The sequence below is a fragment of the Scyliorhinus canicula genome, chromosome 23 (genome assembly GCF_902713615.1).
Source record: "Scyliorhinus canicula chromosome 23, sScyCan1.1, whole genome shotgun sequence".
Classification (NCBI taxonomy): domain Eukaryota; kingdom Metazoa; phylum Chordata; class Chondrichthyes; order Carcharhiniformes; family Scyliorhinidae; genus Scyliorhinus; species Scyliorhinus canicula.
The window spans coordinates 7,469,399-7,483,261 of NC_052168.1; the positions used below are offsets into that span (position 1 = coordinate 7,469,399).

At 49.3% G+C, this 13,863-nt stretch overlaps 1 protein-coding gene across 2 annotated transcripts in view; it reads left to right on the forward strand.

The window, feature by feature from the left end:
- Window positions 1–13,863, forward strand: part of aldh16a1 (aldehyde dehydrogenase 16 family, member A1) — a 65,925-nt gene that overhangs the window by 1,404 nt on the left and 50,658 nt on the right. For both annotated transcript variants that reach the window (XM_038783461.1, XM_038783463.1), the window contains exons 2-3: window positions 9,512–9,614; window positions 11,019–11,145. In XM_038783461.1, the coding sequence (XP_038639389.1) occupies window positions 9,512–9,614; window positions 11,019–11,145 (230 nt within the window). The remainder of the gene's footprint in view (window positions 1–9,511; window positions 9,615–11,018; window positions 11,146–13,863) is intronic.

The window sequence follows — 13,863 nt, forward strand, 5'->3', positions numbered from 1 at the left end:
CCATGCCGTCCATGTGTCCGTCCGAAACCGAGACTGTTATTCTTTTAACTTGTCGCATTATTTTCCTTTACATCCCTGTGTGTTTGTCTGTCTTGTGTATGTGTGCGCACGTGTGTGTGTGTGTGTGTGTATATATAGAGGGTGGGGGCGAGTCAAAGAAATGAAATGAAAATCGCTTATTGTCACGAGTAGGATTCAATGAAGTTACTGTGAAAAGCCACTAGTCGCCACATTCCGGCGCCTGTCCGGGGAGGCTGGTACGGGAATCGAACCGTGCTGCTGGCCTGCCTTGGTCTGCTTTAAAAGCCAGAGGAGAGGGTGTTAGGTATTAGATAATAGTTAGCCAGTTGTATTTCACAGAATCCCTACAGTGCCGAAGGAGGCCATTCAACCCATCGAGTCTGCACTGACCCTGAAAGAGCACCCTACCGAGGCCCTCACCCTCACCCTCACCCCGTTACCCAGCCTATCTTTTGGACACTAAGGGATCATTTATCATGGCAAATCCACCTAACCTGCACATCTATGGACTGTGGGAGGAAATCAGAGCACCCGGAGGAAACCCACGCAGACACGGGGAGAGCGTGCAAATTCCACTCAGGCTGTCACCCAAGGCTGGAATTGAACCCAGGTCCCAGGTGCTGTGAGGCAACGGTGCTAACCACTGCTACCGTGCTGCAGCAGTTATTTATTGCCTATTTAAGTGTTGTTATTAATAAAATTGATTGGAGTTGATACCTCTAGCCCAGGGTGGGAACATCAGAACACAATACTCCAGAGGTGGTCTCACCATCACCCTATAAAATTGCAACAACACTTCTCTACTTTTATACTGCAACCCTTTTACAATAAACACTAACATTCCATTTGCTGTACCTGCATACCGACTTTCTGTGATTCATGAACAAAGACACACAGATCCCTCTGCCCAGACACATCTTAAATCTGCTTTCCATTTAGGTAATTTGCCTATCTATTTTCCAGCCAAAATTGATAACCTTACACTTATCCACATTAAACTCCGTCTGCCAAACCTTGGCCCAGTCTCTAAGCCTATCTATATCCGTCTGTAAAATCTTTATCTCCTCTTCACTGTCTGGTTTCCCACCTAATTTTGTATCATCTGTAAATTTTACTATGTTACACTCTGTCCATGCTTGCAGGTCATTGATGTGTTGGAACAGTTTGCACGTTCTCCCCGTGTCTGCGTGGGTTTCCTCTGGGTGCCCTGGTTCCCTCCCACAGTCCAAAGATATACAGGTTAGTTGAGATTGCAGGGGAGTGGGCATAGTTAGGGTGCTCTTTTAGAGGGTAAATTCAGACCTGATGCGCACAATGCCCTCCATCTTCACTGTAGGGATTCTGATTCTATTACAGTGCCGTGGGATGTCCTGCCTGAGAGGGCCAGATGGGGGGCTCGGTTTGACGTGTCTCCAACAGTGCAGCGCTTCCTCAGTAACTGCGCTGGAGCATCAGCCTCGGAGTTGGACCTGAGCTCCCAACCTTCTGTCACAGTGGCCAACTGGGTCATGCCCGATAATGCCCCACAATCCTCTCAAATATTTACATACAAACATAAGAAATAGGAGCAACGGTGGGCCATTCGTGCCCTCTAACGTGCTGTGTCATTCAATAAGATCATGGCTGATCTGTGAGTTTCAAATTCCACATTCCTCCCTACGCCCAACAACCTTTGATCCTCTTGCTGAACAAGAATCTATCCACCTCCGCCTTAATGACCCTGCCTCCACTGCCTCCTGAGGCAGAGAGTTCCAAAGTCTCTCAACCTTCAGAGAAATCATTTCTCCTTATCTCTGTCCGAAAGGGTGACCCCTAATTTTAAAACAGTGCACCCCGCCCCCCCCCCCCCGGTTCTGGACTCGCCCACAAGAGGAAACACCCTTTCCACGTTCACCCTGTCGGGACTATTCAGGATCTTGTATTCGTTAAACTCGCCTCGCTTCAACTCCAGTGGAAAAAAGGCACCGCCTGTCCAACCTGTCCTCATAATATGCATCAGCCTAGTAAACCTCATCTGAACCGCTTTAAATCCGTCTCTTGTGCATTCCCCAAGTCCATCACACCAAAATGGTGACCGCAGCTTTAAATACCTGGGCCCAAAGTTCTGTAATTACCCTTGTAAACCTTTCCTGTGAAGCGGCTTCAGATATTTGCATCACAGAAGGTGTATGAATACATGCGGATGTCACTGCATCGTCAGTGGGGGGCATTCCATGAGAACACGCATCTATCTAAGGGGTTTTACATGTATATTAAACCCGATGGGTTTGGAAGGATGGTAAAGGACTAGAATTACTTGCCATTAAAGCTCACTTTCATTTGTCAGTATCGCTTGGTTTAGAGCAGATGCTCTTTCCAGTCTTTGGTCAGAAGGAGGCAGGGTGTGGAACATCCATAATGCTGCGTCTGTTCAGCCTGTGGTATTTTAATTGGTTAATGAATGAACCGGTCACAAGACGACGAGAGATCTGAGGTCACTTATGATGCACCAGAGGAGTTTGATTACCCTGAAGCTGAACAACTACGGGGAAGTGTTTCTCTGAGATAAATGGCCAACCGAGCACTGTATCGAAGACTATTTGCTAAATGTTTGCTGCTGGGATCCTGACCTCCCAGGAGGCGGGAGATCGTAGGCATTCTACATGGTGGTGTGCGGCAGTTCACTCAGGAAGTCTGAATTATTGTGGATTTTGCATGCAAATTGTTGGAGTCTGGAGCTATGTATGATGATGACCGAGGCTCCATGGTTTCTTCCATACGTTGACTGACCAGGAAGCAAAACGTTTTTTTTTTATAAAATGTTTTTTATTGAGTTTTCATATTTTATATCCAACAAATTACAAATTATTAGAGAGAGAAAAAAAAAATGCAAAAATTAACGTGTATATTTACAGGTAAGCATCTTCATAATAACAAATGTGGCCGTCCCCTTTAGCCGGCATTGCGGATGCTGGAGATCTTCAGTAGAAATGGAAAGTGCTCAGCTGGTCTGGCAGCAGCTGTGGAGAGAGAAGCAGAGCTGATATTCAACCTCCTCGTCCGTGTTATCATAGAATTTACAGTGCAAAAGGAGGCCATTCGACCCATCGGGTCTGCACCGGCTCTTGGAAAGAGCACCCTACCCAAGGTCAACACCTCCCCCTGTCCCAGTAACCCCACCCAACACTAAGGGCAATTTTGGACACTAAGGGCAATTTATCATGGCCAATCCACCTAACCTGCACATCTTTGGACTGTGGGAGGAAACCGGAACACCCGGAGGAAACCCGTGCACACACTGGGAGGATGTGCAGACTCCGCACAGACAGTGACCCAAGCCGGAATCGAACCTGGGACCCTGGAGCTGTGAAGCCATTGTGCTATCCACAATGCTACCATGCTGCCCGGAGGTTATGAAAACACCTTACTTGGCCAACAAGTCTTGGCGTGGGTCTCAAACCCATTATTTCATGAAAGATGGGGCTGGTTTAGCACACTGGGCTAAATCGCTGGCTTTTAAAGCAGACCAAGGCAGGCCTGCAGCACGGTTCAGTTCCCGGACCAGCCTCCCCGAACAGGTGCTGGAATGTGGCGACTAGGGGCTTTTCACAGTAACTTCATTGAAGCCTACTTGTGACAATAAGAGATTTTCATTTCATTTCATAGTAACATTGGAGGCAGTTCAGGGGAGCTTCAGTAGATTGATTCCAGAGATGAGGGGTTTGTCATATGAAGAGAGGTTGAACAGTTCCGTCCTGAGTATAGAAGAATGAGGAGAGATCAAATTGAGGAATACAAGATAGAATTTTCATAGAATTTACAGTGCAGAGGATGATAAAAGGTATGGATAAAGTAGACGTGGAGCAAGGGGCAGCACGATGGTGCAGAGGCTAGCACTGCTGCCTCGTGGCGCCGAGGTCCCAGGTTCAATCCTAGCTCTGAGTCACTGTCCATGTGGAGTCTGCATGTTCTCCCCATGTCTGCGTGGGTTTCCTCCCGGTGCTCCGGTTTCCTCCCACAGTCCAAAGAAGTGCAGGGTAGGTGGATTGGCCATGATAAATTGCCCTTAGTGACCAAAAAGGTTAGGAGGGGTTACGGGGATAGGGTGGAAGTCAGGGCTTAAGTGGGTCGGTGCAGACTTGATGGGCCGAATGGCCTCCTTCTGCACTGTATGTTCTATGATTCTATGTACTCCCAAAGGGATGCGAATCTGTGGAACTCGCTACCGCGGAGTGCGGTGGATGCTGGGACAGTGAGTAAATTTAAGAACGAGTTTGACAGATTTTTAAAATTGGTAATGGGTTGAAGGCTCATGCAGAACGGGCTGGACGGTGGAGTTAAGGCCAGAATGATATCAGCCATCTTGGAATAGCGGAGCAGACTCGATGGGCCAAATGGCCTAATTCTGCTCCTATATCTTATGAACTTACGAACAAACCTCCTCCCACCACTGGTGGTGACATGGCACAAAACAGCCAGGTCCACCTTCCATTTTGGTGTGTTGTGCCAATCATAGCTGGAAGACTTACTGCTCCCCCCCCCCCCTCCACCTAACTGTTGAGTGTGGGCCGAGGGAGTTCACCGGTTAAAGGTCTTGGGGATAGGCACCGCGAGGATGTCACACGTTCCTCCTGACACCCTTATTATAAAATCTGGTGAGACCAGAGACTTGCTGAAAATATATCAGCTCGAGTGGAATGAGTGATCCACTCACATCTGATTTTGCAAAGCTTTGAATCTCACAACACAACGGGAGGCCATTCTACCCCTTGCGCCAATGCTGGCTCCTTGAACAATGAGTCCACTGTAGTTCCGTACATAACTCAGCAAATTGGTGCTTTACAAATACATAGCCAAATGCTGTTTGAAAGTTCCTATGGAATCTGAGGCCACCACCTGTTAGAGAGTGTGTTTTGGACCTTAACCACATTCGGGGCGGGGGGGGGAGGGGGGCGGAATATTCTCCTGATTTCCGCTCTGGCTTTTTGCTGACTTAAACCTCTGGTCCGGGATTCTCCAATCGCGTGGCCAAGTTCTGATGCCGGCGTCACTGGGCCCGAAGTGGCAGGTATCCACTCCTTCATAAGGGGCTAGTACGGCACCAGAGTGGGGTCCGCAGCTCCGGCGCCTGGGCACGAGTCCACCGCGGCTGGCGTGAGTTTGCACATGCGCGCCACGGCCGGCGTGAGTCCGTGCAAGCGCGTAACGGCCGGCTTCAGTTTTGCATGTGCGTGGGTTCCCGTCTCTGGGTAATATGGCGGAGCCCTACAGGGGCCTGGCGCGGAGGAACATAGGCCCCCACGGAACTAGCCCACCCGCCGATTGGTAGGCCCAGATTGCGGGCTAGGTCACCGTGGAGCCTCCCCCCCCCCCCCCCCCCCCCCCCGGGTCAAATCCCCCTGCCCCCTCTACCAGGACAGCCCCCGCAGGTAGAACTCAGAGGTCCCGCTGGGTGGGACCATAAGTAACCCACGCCGGCGGGACTCGGCCCGGAGAATCGCTTTCAACGGCCCCCGACCGGCGCAGCGGCGATCCCGTGGGCGCCCGAGAATCGGAAAGCCGGCGTGATGACGCGATTCTCGCGGTTCCCCCGACCCGGAGCTGGGTTGGAGAATCCCGGCCCTGTCTACTTCCTCCAGTCAAAATCCCTCCTAATTCTGAACACCTCCATTAAATCACCCCTCGACCTTCTCTGCTCTTCGGGAAACCTGTCCCAGGTTCTGTAATTTCCCCACTTAAGCTTCTCGGGAATTTAGCGTTGTCTTGTACAATATACACACAGTAAGGTTACACTTTGTACAGTCCATTTTTACTTGCATGAGCTTTCCATCCCTAAAAGGCCATCAACTGCAATTAAGTTACTGTGAAAAGCCCCTAGTCGCCACATTCCGACGCATGTTCGGGTACACTGAGGAAGAATTTAGAATGCCCAATTCACCTAACAAGCACGTCTTTCTGGACTTGTGGGGGGGAAACCGGAGCACCCGGAGGAAACACAGGGAGAACGTGCAGACTCTACACAGACAGTGACCCAAGCCGGGAATCGAATCTGGGGCCCTGCGCTGTGAAGTGCTAACCACTGTGCTACCGTGCCGCTCATAATTTTAAATACTTATTTCAGCTTCCTCGCATTTTCAGATTTTTGAACTACAAATGTTCCAAATTCCAGACTGTCTCGGTAGTTTGAAATGTTGGCTAGCTCTTGCTCCAATAGTTATTTCTAGTTCAAAGGGAGATTATTATCTGAAACCCTTTGTCGGTGGAGGTATATAACATCTATCAGCAATTTATCTTTATTTTTCACATCAGTTTATGGTTTTAGAAGAGCGAAGGTGTTTACTCCAGATAATGTGTTTTTAATTGTGTAAAAATCACTTCCTTTTTACAGTGCCAAGTCTTAAGTCCAATGATTGGTTGGCAGTGAAGACAGAAACCAAGTCTTCTTCACATAGAGTTTTATTGTTATTCACATGAAACTGCACGCACGTACTCTAACATGTGCATGCCAACAGACAGGATGGCTAACTGTGTAATATTCGTGACGCTGCAAGTGGTGGTGTGTTCCGGTTCATACAAGGAGTCCGAGTTGCTGTGGCAACATACGCTTTTCCATGCTTGTTATAGTCTGGCGCTATGGGTAGTGATGGTCGAGGCTCCAATTTCTTTCAACGGCATGGCTGACCGTGAATCACTCCTACTCTTAACACCTGGGCACAGCAGCACTGGTTAGCACTGTTGCTTCACAGCACCAGGGACCCAGGTTCAGTTCCCAGCTCGGGTCACTGACTGTGCGGAGTCTGCACGTTCTCCCCGTGTCTGCGTGGGTTTCCTCCGGGTGCTCCGGTTTCCTTCCACAAGTCCTGAAAGACGTGCTTGTTAGGTGAATTGGACATTCTGAATTCTCCCTCGGTGTACCCGAACGGGCGCCGGAGTGTGGCGACTAGGGGGTTTTCACAGTAACTTCATTGCAGTGTTAATGTAAGCTTACTTGTGACACTAATAAAGATTATTGTTATTATTGGCGAGTATTTGGAATGGTTTGTAGGTTTTTAATGAAACAACATGCAGCCCAGGAACAGGTTATTCGGCCCTCTATGCCTGTACTGGTCATGATACCAACCTTGGCCAAAACCCTCAGCACTTCCTTAAAGAACAAAGAATGATACAGCCCAATCGACCTGTTTGGCCACATTATGAACACACCTTCCGTGGCCGTCAAGTGCTGGGGTGGGACTCAAACCCAGAGCTTCTGGCTCAGAGATGGGGTTGCTACATGCCGTGCCAGGCCTACAGATCACCCTGTATCTCAGGGTAAACTTTGGGCTGGTCTGCAGCCACTCCTGAGAACTGATTTAAGAAAATCGTCCGCCAAAGAAAAATGTGGCCTGTTACATGCTGACTCCTGTGTTTGCTGCAGAATCTGATCTGATAGCCATGTGAGCGCTAATGCAGACCACCAGAAGTTAATCACTGAGCAAATTGACATCCTGTGATCTGACGGAAAAAGCTCATGAGACAAGGATAACTGTTATCTGTTTGCCTTTCTGTTCCAAGTCAAAGGGCAAGATTTGGGGACTCCGACGATGGGGGGGGGGGGGGGGATGGATGGACAGACGACGACAATTGACCGTAATAGAGCATTTGCCAGTCTTCATTGTCCGCCCCCTTGAATAAATCTTCGTGCCTACCCACCTCTGTATTCGCCCTGATGTGGTTCAGCACAGTGGGCTAAGACAGCTGGCTTGTAACAAGACCAGCAACGCGGGTTCAATTCCCGTTCCAGCCTCCCCGAACAGGCGCCGGAATGTGGCTTTTCGCAATAGCTTCATTGAAGCCTACTTGTGACAATAAGCGATTATTATGATTATTATAAAATCCTGCCCGACTTCTCAGTTCGTTGTTGACAAACGGCAATCCTAAACCTTGCGTCTGTTTGTTGAACTCTTGTATTGCCCACCTAAACCTGCAGCTGCTACAGGGACTGGCTTTTGGGTGAGACTAAACGTACGTGCGTATGAATTAGGAGCTGGCTATTTGCACCCCTCCCCCGGACACCCGTGGCCGTTAAGAATCTGTCTAACCCAACTTAAAAAATATTCAGTGACCCGGCTTCCACAAACCATTGATCCACTCAGAGGAAATACATTCTCCTCCTTGATGTCTTAAATGGGAGACCACTGAGTCCCCTGGTTCTCGGCTCTCCCCCATAAGGGGAAATATTCTCTTTGCGCCCACCCACCATATATGTCTCAGCAAGATCCTTCCAGCGGCAGCACGGTGGTTAGCCCTGCTGCCTCACGGCGCCGAGGTCCAAGGTTCGATCCCGGCTCTGGGTCACTGTCCGTGTGGAGTTTTCACATTCCCTCGTGTCTGCGTGGGTTTCTTGCCCAAAGATGTGCAAGCCAGGTGGATTAGCCACGTTAAATTGCCCCTTAATTGGAAATTGGGTACTCTAAATTAAAAAAAATAAAATAAGACCCTTTCAAACACCAGTGGATACAGGCCCAGTTTGTAAAGAAAGACCCTGGCTGCCCCCTCAGGCGGACGCAAAAGATGCCATGGCCACTATTTGATAGAAGAACAGGGGAGTTATTTCCAATGTCCTGGCCAATATCCATCTGTCCGTCAGTATCACGTAAGCAGATCATCTGGTCATTTGTAACAACCTGCAGCGGGCAACTTGGCTGCTGCTTCGTTAGTCGTAAAGCGTCCACGCTGAGGTTGCGAAAGATGCAAGTCTCTTTTTTTTCACCAATTGTAGTTCCGAACCCTGCATCTGTCAGTGAGAGCATATTCGTTCTCCTGGCGACTCGCTGCGTAAAGGCAACACCCTGATGTGGCATCGCGAATACACAGAATCAAAACCTGGGACGGGATTCTCCCGCCTCCCAGCTGCGTCCAGCCAGTAGGAGGCGGCGGTGTGCTGTTCGCTGGCGGCGGGATTCCCTACTCCCGCTGCTGTCAATGGGAATTCCCATTGAAGCCACCCCATGCCTCTGGAAAACAGCGGCGGGAGGGGAGGAGGGTGCGCGCATTAGCGGGACCAGTGAACCGGAGAATTCCAGCCCTGAATCCTCATTTCTGGTTCCTGCCGAGGATGGCTGAGCGTCCACTGAGGCAAAAGGGTCAATTGAAATAGCCTCTGAACATAAAGAGGTGGCAATCAGCTGCCTTTCCGCCCCTCAACTCCACTCGCTGGCTTTGAAAGCAGACCAAGGCAGGCCAGCAGCACGGTTCGATTCCCGTTACAGCCTCCCCGAACAGGCGCCGGAATGTGGCGACTAGGGGCTTTTCACAGTAACCACTTGAAGCCTACTCGTGACAATAAGCGATTTTCATTTCATTTCTATAATTCTTACCAGGTATTGATTGTCAAAGTGGCTATTTGGTTGAGGACAGCTGATGGCTCTCGACCTATACTCTAGTAAGAGTTGGTGACTCCGAACAAAGAGGGTAGTTCAGTGGAGGGAAGGAAAATATTTATTCATTAAGTCCCGTTTCTCCCTACCAGGCCTGGCTGGACTATCACAAGCGGTGTTTCGGGCATTTCATTGGAGGAAAATGGGTGAAGCCGGAAAACCGGAAGTTCTACACGTCCAAAAACCCCGCTACTGGTAAGGAACGCTTGTCCTTTTCCATATCAAAGCTTAACTCAGCTTCTTAACCTGAAACCTCATCTCTTGTCGCCGGAGATTATTAAAAGAGTCGGTATCATTTGCTTCGTCCCTTTCATCAACCAGTTAGTTTAGCCATGCCTGGGGGTTGCAATATGGGTCCAGGGAGGCTCCTCGGTGCAGGATGATGAAGTTTCTTTGCTTTGCAACACCATTTTTGTTCCCACAGTTTACTGCACCCTGGTATTGTGTACAGCTTATGTATCTGCATGTCCATTGGGTAAAATAGAGTGATTTGGATTTGTTCATTGTCATGTTTAGCGAGGTACAGTGAAAAGTAGATTCACTCCTATTTGGCCTTTCATAGCTCAAATGTATCTTTGCATCAGGTTACAGAGGTGCACAATACGTAGTAGGTAAAAGGGATATCCCACAGTGCCACCTCTTTTAATTGTGCAATGTGTAAGAGATCAATCGATTCCTGTTTGATCCTGTACAGCTAGTGTGTGAGTTACAGTGTAATAAAATGCCTTATTTCTGAGTCAGGCGGTTGTGAGTTTGAGCCCCACCACAGGACTTGAGCTGATAAACTGGACCGGCACCTCTTTGGTGCAGGCCTGAGGCGGGTGCAGCGTTGTGACAGGTGCCTTTCGGTCACACTAGGCGCTATATCAATGTACGTCTGCGGGGGTGGGGCGTGGGCGAATGGAACAGTGCACGATCAGAAATGGGCAACATCTGACAAAGCTAAACGTACGGGGGGGGGGGGGGGTGGAAATGGAAGGCGAGCATTAGGGGGGTTTAACCGTGAGGCAACAAAAATCATGGGCGCGAGTTTCAGCAGCCGGTTGGCTGAGGCACAGAATTCAGCTGTTACATGGTCCAGGTGTCATATTACTAGTGATTTAAGTAAGGATTTTAAAAGGAGTTAATGGCGCAGATAGCGAGAAACTTCGACCGGGATTCTCCGTTGCGAGTCCGTCCCGCTACTCATGGCGGGGAAGGAGAATTTGGCGCGCTGTTCGCTGGCACCTGTTTTCCAATAGAATTTCCCATTGAAGCCACCTCAAGCTGCCAGGAAACCCACGTGTGGGCGTGCGCTGTGGCAGGACCAGAGAATCCAGACGCCAGCAAACGGCCGGAGAATTACGGCCTTTTTTTTCCTGCTTTTGAGGGAGTCTAATACTGAGGGAAATAATTTTAAAATAGGGACTGGCTGTTCGTGGGACACGATAAGAGAAGCTCCCTCACGCAAAGAATGGTAGAAGTGTCGCGCTGTCTCCCACAAAACGCAGGAGATGCAAGCTCAATTAATTTTAGAGGGGCTGAATGGCCTCCTCCTGTTACTGTGCCCAGACCCAACAGGAGCATCAGCTTTGATTGAAAATATTTTATTTCTGCAAGGGGAATCTCTGGCCACCACCGTCGAGGGCGAGGACCCGGACGTGGAACTCGCGGTCAAAGTCGCAAGGAGGGCTTTTGAGTCGTGGAGCAAGCTGTCGTGCCACGTGAGAGCGAGGCATCTGTACAGGTACCGTGCGATGCTCTGTTCCCAGTAAATAACTGAATCACATTGTGTGTTGGAATTCAGTCTAAACTGATGGGATTGTAAATTACCCACTGCTCACAAGGAGTGCTGTTTAAAGTTTGTTTGGACAGTCTCATAATGGCCACGGTGTGCAATTGATACCAAATTCTGTTGCAACTGAGGTCAGCAGCAGCAGTGGCTCCGTTCAGTTCCAATGTTATCAAATCGTTTATCCAGCTATAAAAATCAAAACAATACCGCAAGTACTGAGCCGGGCCTTCAGCATCAGGGCACGCTGAAACAGTTAACATTCCACGTCTGTGATGTCCCCGAAACACTTGCTCCTCTCTCCGCAGACGCTGCCCGACTTGCCGACCCCGGTATTTCCAGCATGTTCTGTTTCCGATCTCCAACATCCTGCTTTTGCATCAGTGTTTACCCAATTCCTTCCGACATGCGATCGGCGTTCCGGGATTCAGTTCTGCTTTCCTGCCCAAAGGTTTTTCTCACTTTCAGCTTCGGCATGAGCAGCGCCGTCTCAGTCACTTCCTCAGCTTAAATAGTGTTTCCGCACCGTGTTCCTGAGCGTGCTTTTTTTTTTGTGCAGTGATTTATTCTTATTGGCCGGGTAGGAGTGGCATTTCCGTGCTGTGGTCATTTTATAAAGTCCCTATTGTATAACTGGCTTTCAATTCCGGGCGGATAGTGAGCCATAATCAATCTAATCCGTTAACTAGAGATGGCATCTGACAGGTGGAGAGGTTGTTGGATGTATATTGTAGTTGGGCCATAATGAGCTATTAGGGAACATCCAGTTAGGTTGCTGGAGCTGATTATTCATCAAGCTAAATTACTGACTACATATGCGGTCCCGCAGTTGGAAAGCCCCATCACAGGTGCATCCAACAGTTAGTTAACCTTGTGCAGCGTTACAAGTACACTTGATGGATATGGCACATACCATGCTGTGGCGGATCAGAGTTCCAGCCATAACCCTACTGATCCCCAGAAAGACAAAAGTAGGCCATTAACTTATTTTTATATTCAAAGGCTGGCGCAGTGGCTAGCACTGCTGCCTCACAGGATCCGGCTTCGATTCCGGCCTTTGGTGATTGTCTTCCTGGAGTCTGCACGTTCTCCCCGTGTCTGCGTGGGTATCCTCCGGGTGCTCCGGTTTCCTCCCACAGTCCAAAGATGTGCAGGTTAGGTGGATTGGCCGTGCTGAGTTGCCCCTGAGTGTCCAACAGTGTAGGCTCGGTGTGGTGACAAGGATAGGGTGGGGGAGTGGGCCTAGGTCGATGCTCTTTCAGGGGGTTGGTGCAGACTCGATGGGCCGATTGGCCTCCTTCTGCACTGTGGGATGGGATGTGGCGCTACTGCCATCCTTAATTACCCTTGTGAAGGTGGTGGTGAGCCTCTTTTTGAACTGCTTCGGCCATATGGGTGTAAGCACACCCATAGTGCTGTTAGGGAGGGACTTGATGACCCAGCGACATAGAATTCCAAGTCAGGATGGCGTGTGACTTGAAGGGGAACTTGCAAGTGGTGGTGTTCCCATGCTCCTGCCACCCTTGCCCTCCCATGGGGTAGAGGTTGCAGGCTTGGAAGGTGTTGATGAAGGAACCTTGGTGAGTTACTGTAGTGCATCTTGTAGATGGCACACATGGCTGCCACTGTGTATCGGGTGTGGAGGGAGTGAATGCGAAGGTGGCGGATGTGGTGTCAATCAAGTGGCCTGCTTCGTCCAGGATGGTGTAACGCTTCATGAGTGTTGTTGGAGCTTTGCTCATCCAAGCAAGTGGAGAGTATTTGTGACTTGTAAATAGTCAGGGTTTAGGAGTCGGGAAGTGAGTTCTTCTCTTTAGAACAGATTGGATAAACGTGTTTAAAATCATGAAGTGTTCGGCATAAATAACATTTTCCAACATTTGTCGGGTTGATTATTTGATTATCGAAGATTACTGGGAAAAGAACGGCAGGTGTCAAGAGGAAAAATAGGGGCTGCGCAGTGGTTAGCTCTGCTGCCTCAGGGCGAGACGGCCCCAGGTTCGATCCCGGCCCCGGGTCACTGCCCGTGTGGAGTTTGCACATTCTCCCCGTGTCTGCATGGATGTGTAGGGTAGGTGGATTGACCACGCTAAATTGCCCCTTAATTGGGGGGAAAAAATGAATTGGGTACTCTAAATTTATTTTTTAAAATATATGTTTTGCGCATTGAATGGTTTGCCTTTGGAATGCACGCCTGATGGGGTGGTGGAAATAGATTTGATAGTCGCTTTCAAAAGAGAACTGGACCTGGAGGAGGGCGTAGAAGGATGGGTGAGTAAATTTGCAGATGACACTAAAGTCGGTGGAGTTGTGGACAGTGCAGAAGGATGTTACAAGTTACAGAGGGACATGGATAAGCTGCAGAGCTGGGCTGACAGGTGGCAAATGGAGTTTAATGCAGAAAAGTGTGAGGTGATTCATTTTGGAAGGAATAACAGGAAGACAGAGTACTGGGCTAATGGTAAGATTCTTGGTAGTGTGGACGAGCGGAGAGATCATGGTGTCCATAGATCCCTGAAAGTTGCCACCCAAGTTGAGAGGGTTGTTAAGGCATACGGTGTGTTAGCTTTTATTGGTAGAGGAATTGAGTTGCGGAGCCATGAGGTCATGTTGCAGTTGTACAAAACTCTGGTGCGGCCGCATTTGGAGTATTGTGTGCAGTTCTGGTCGGCA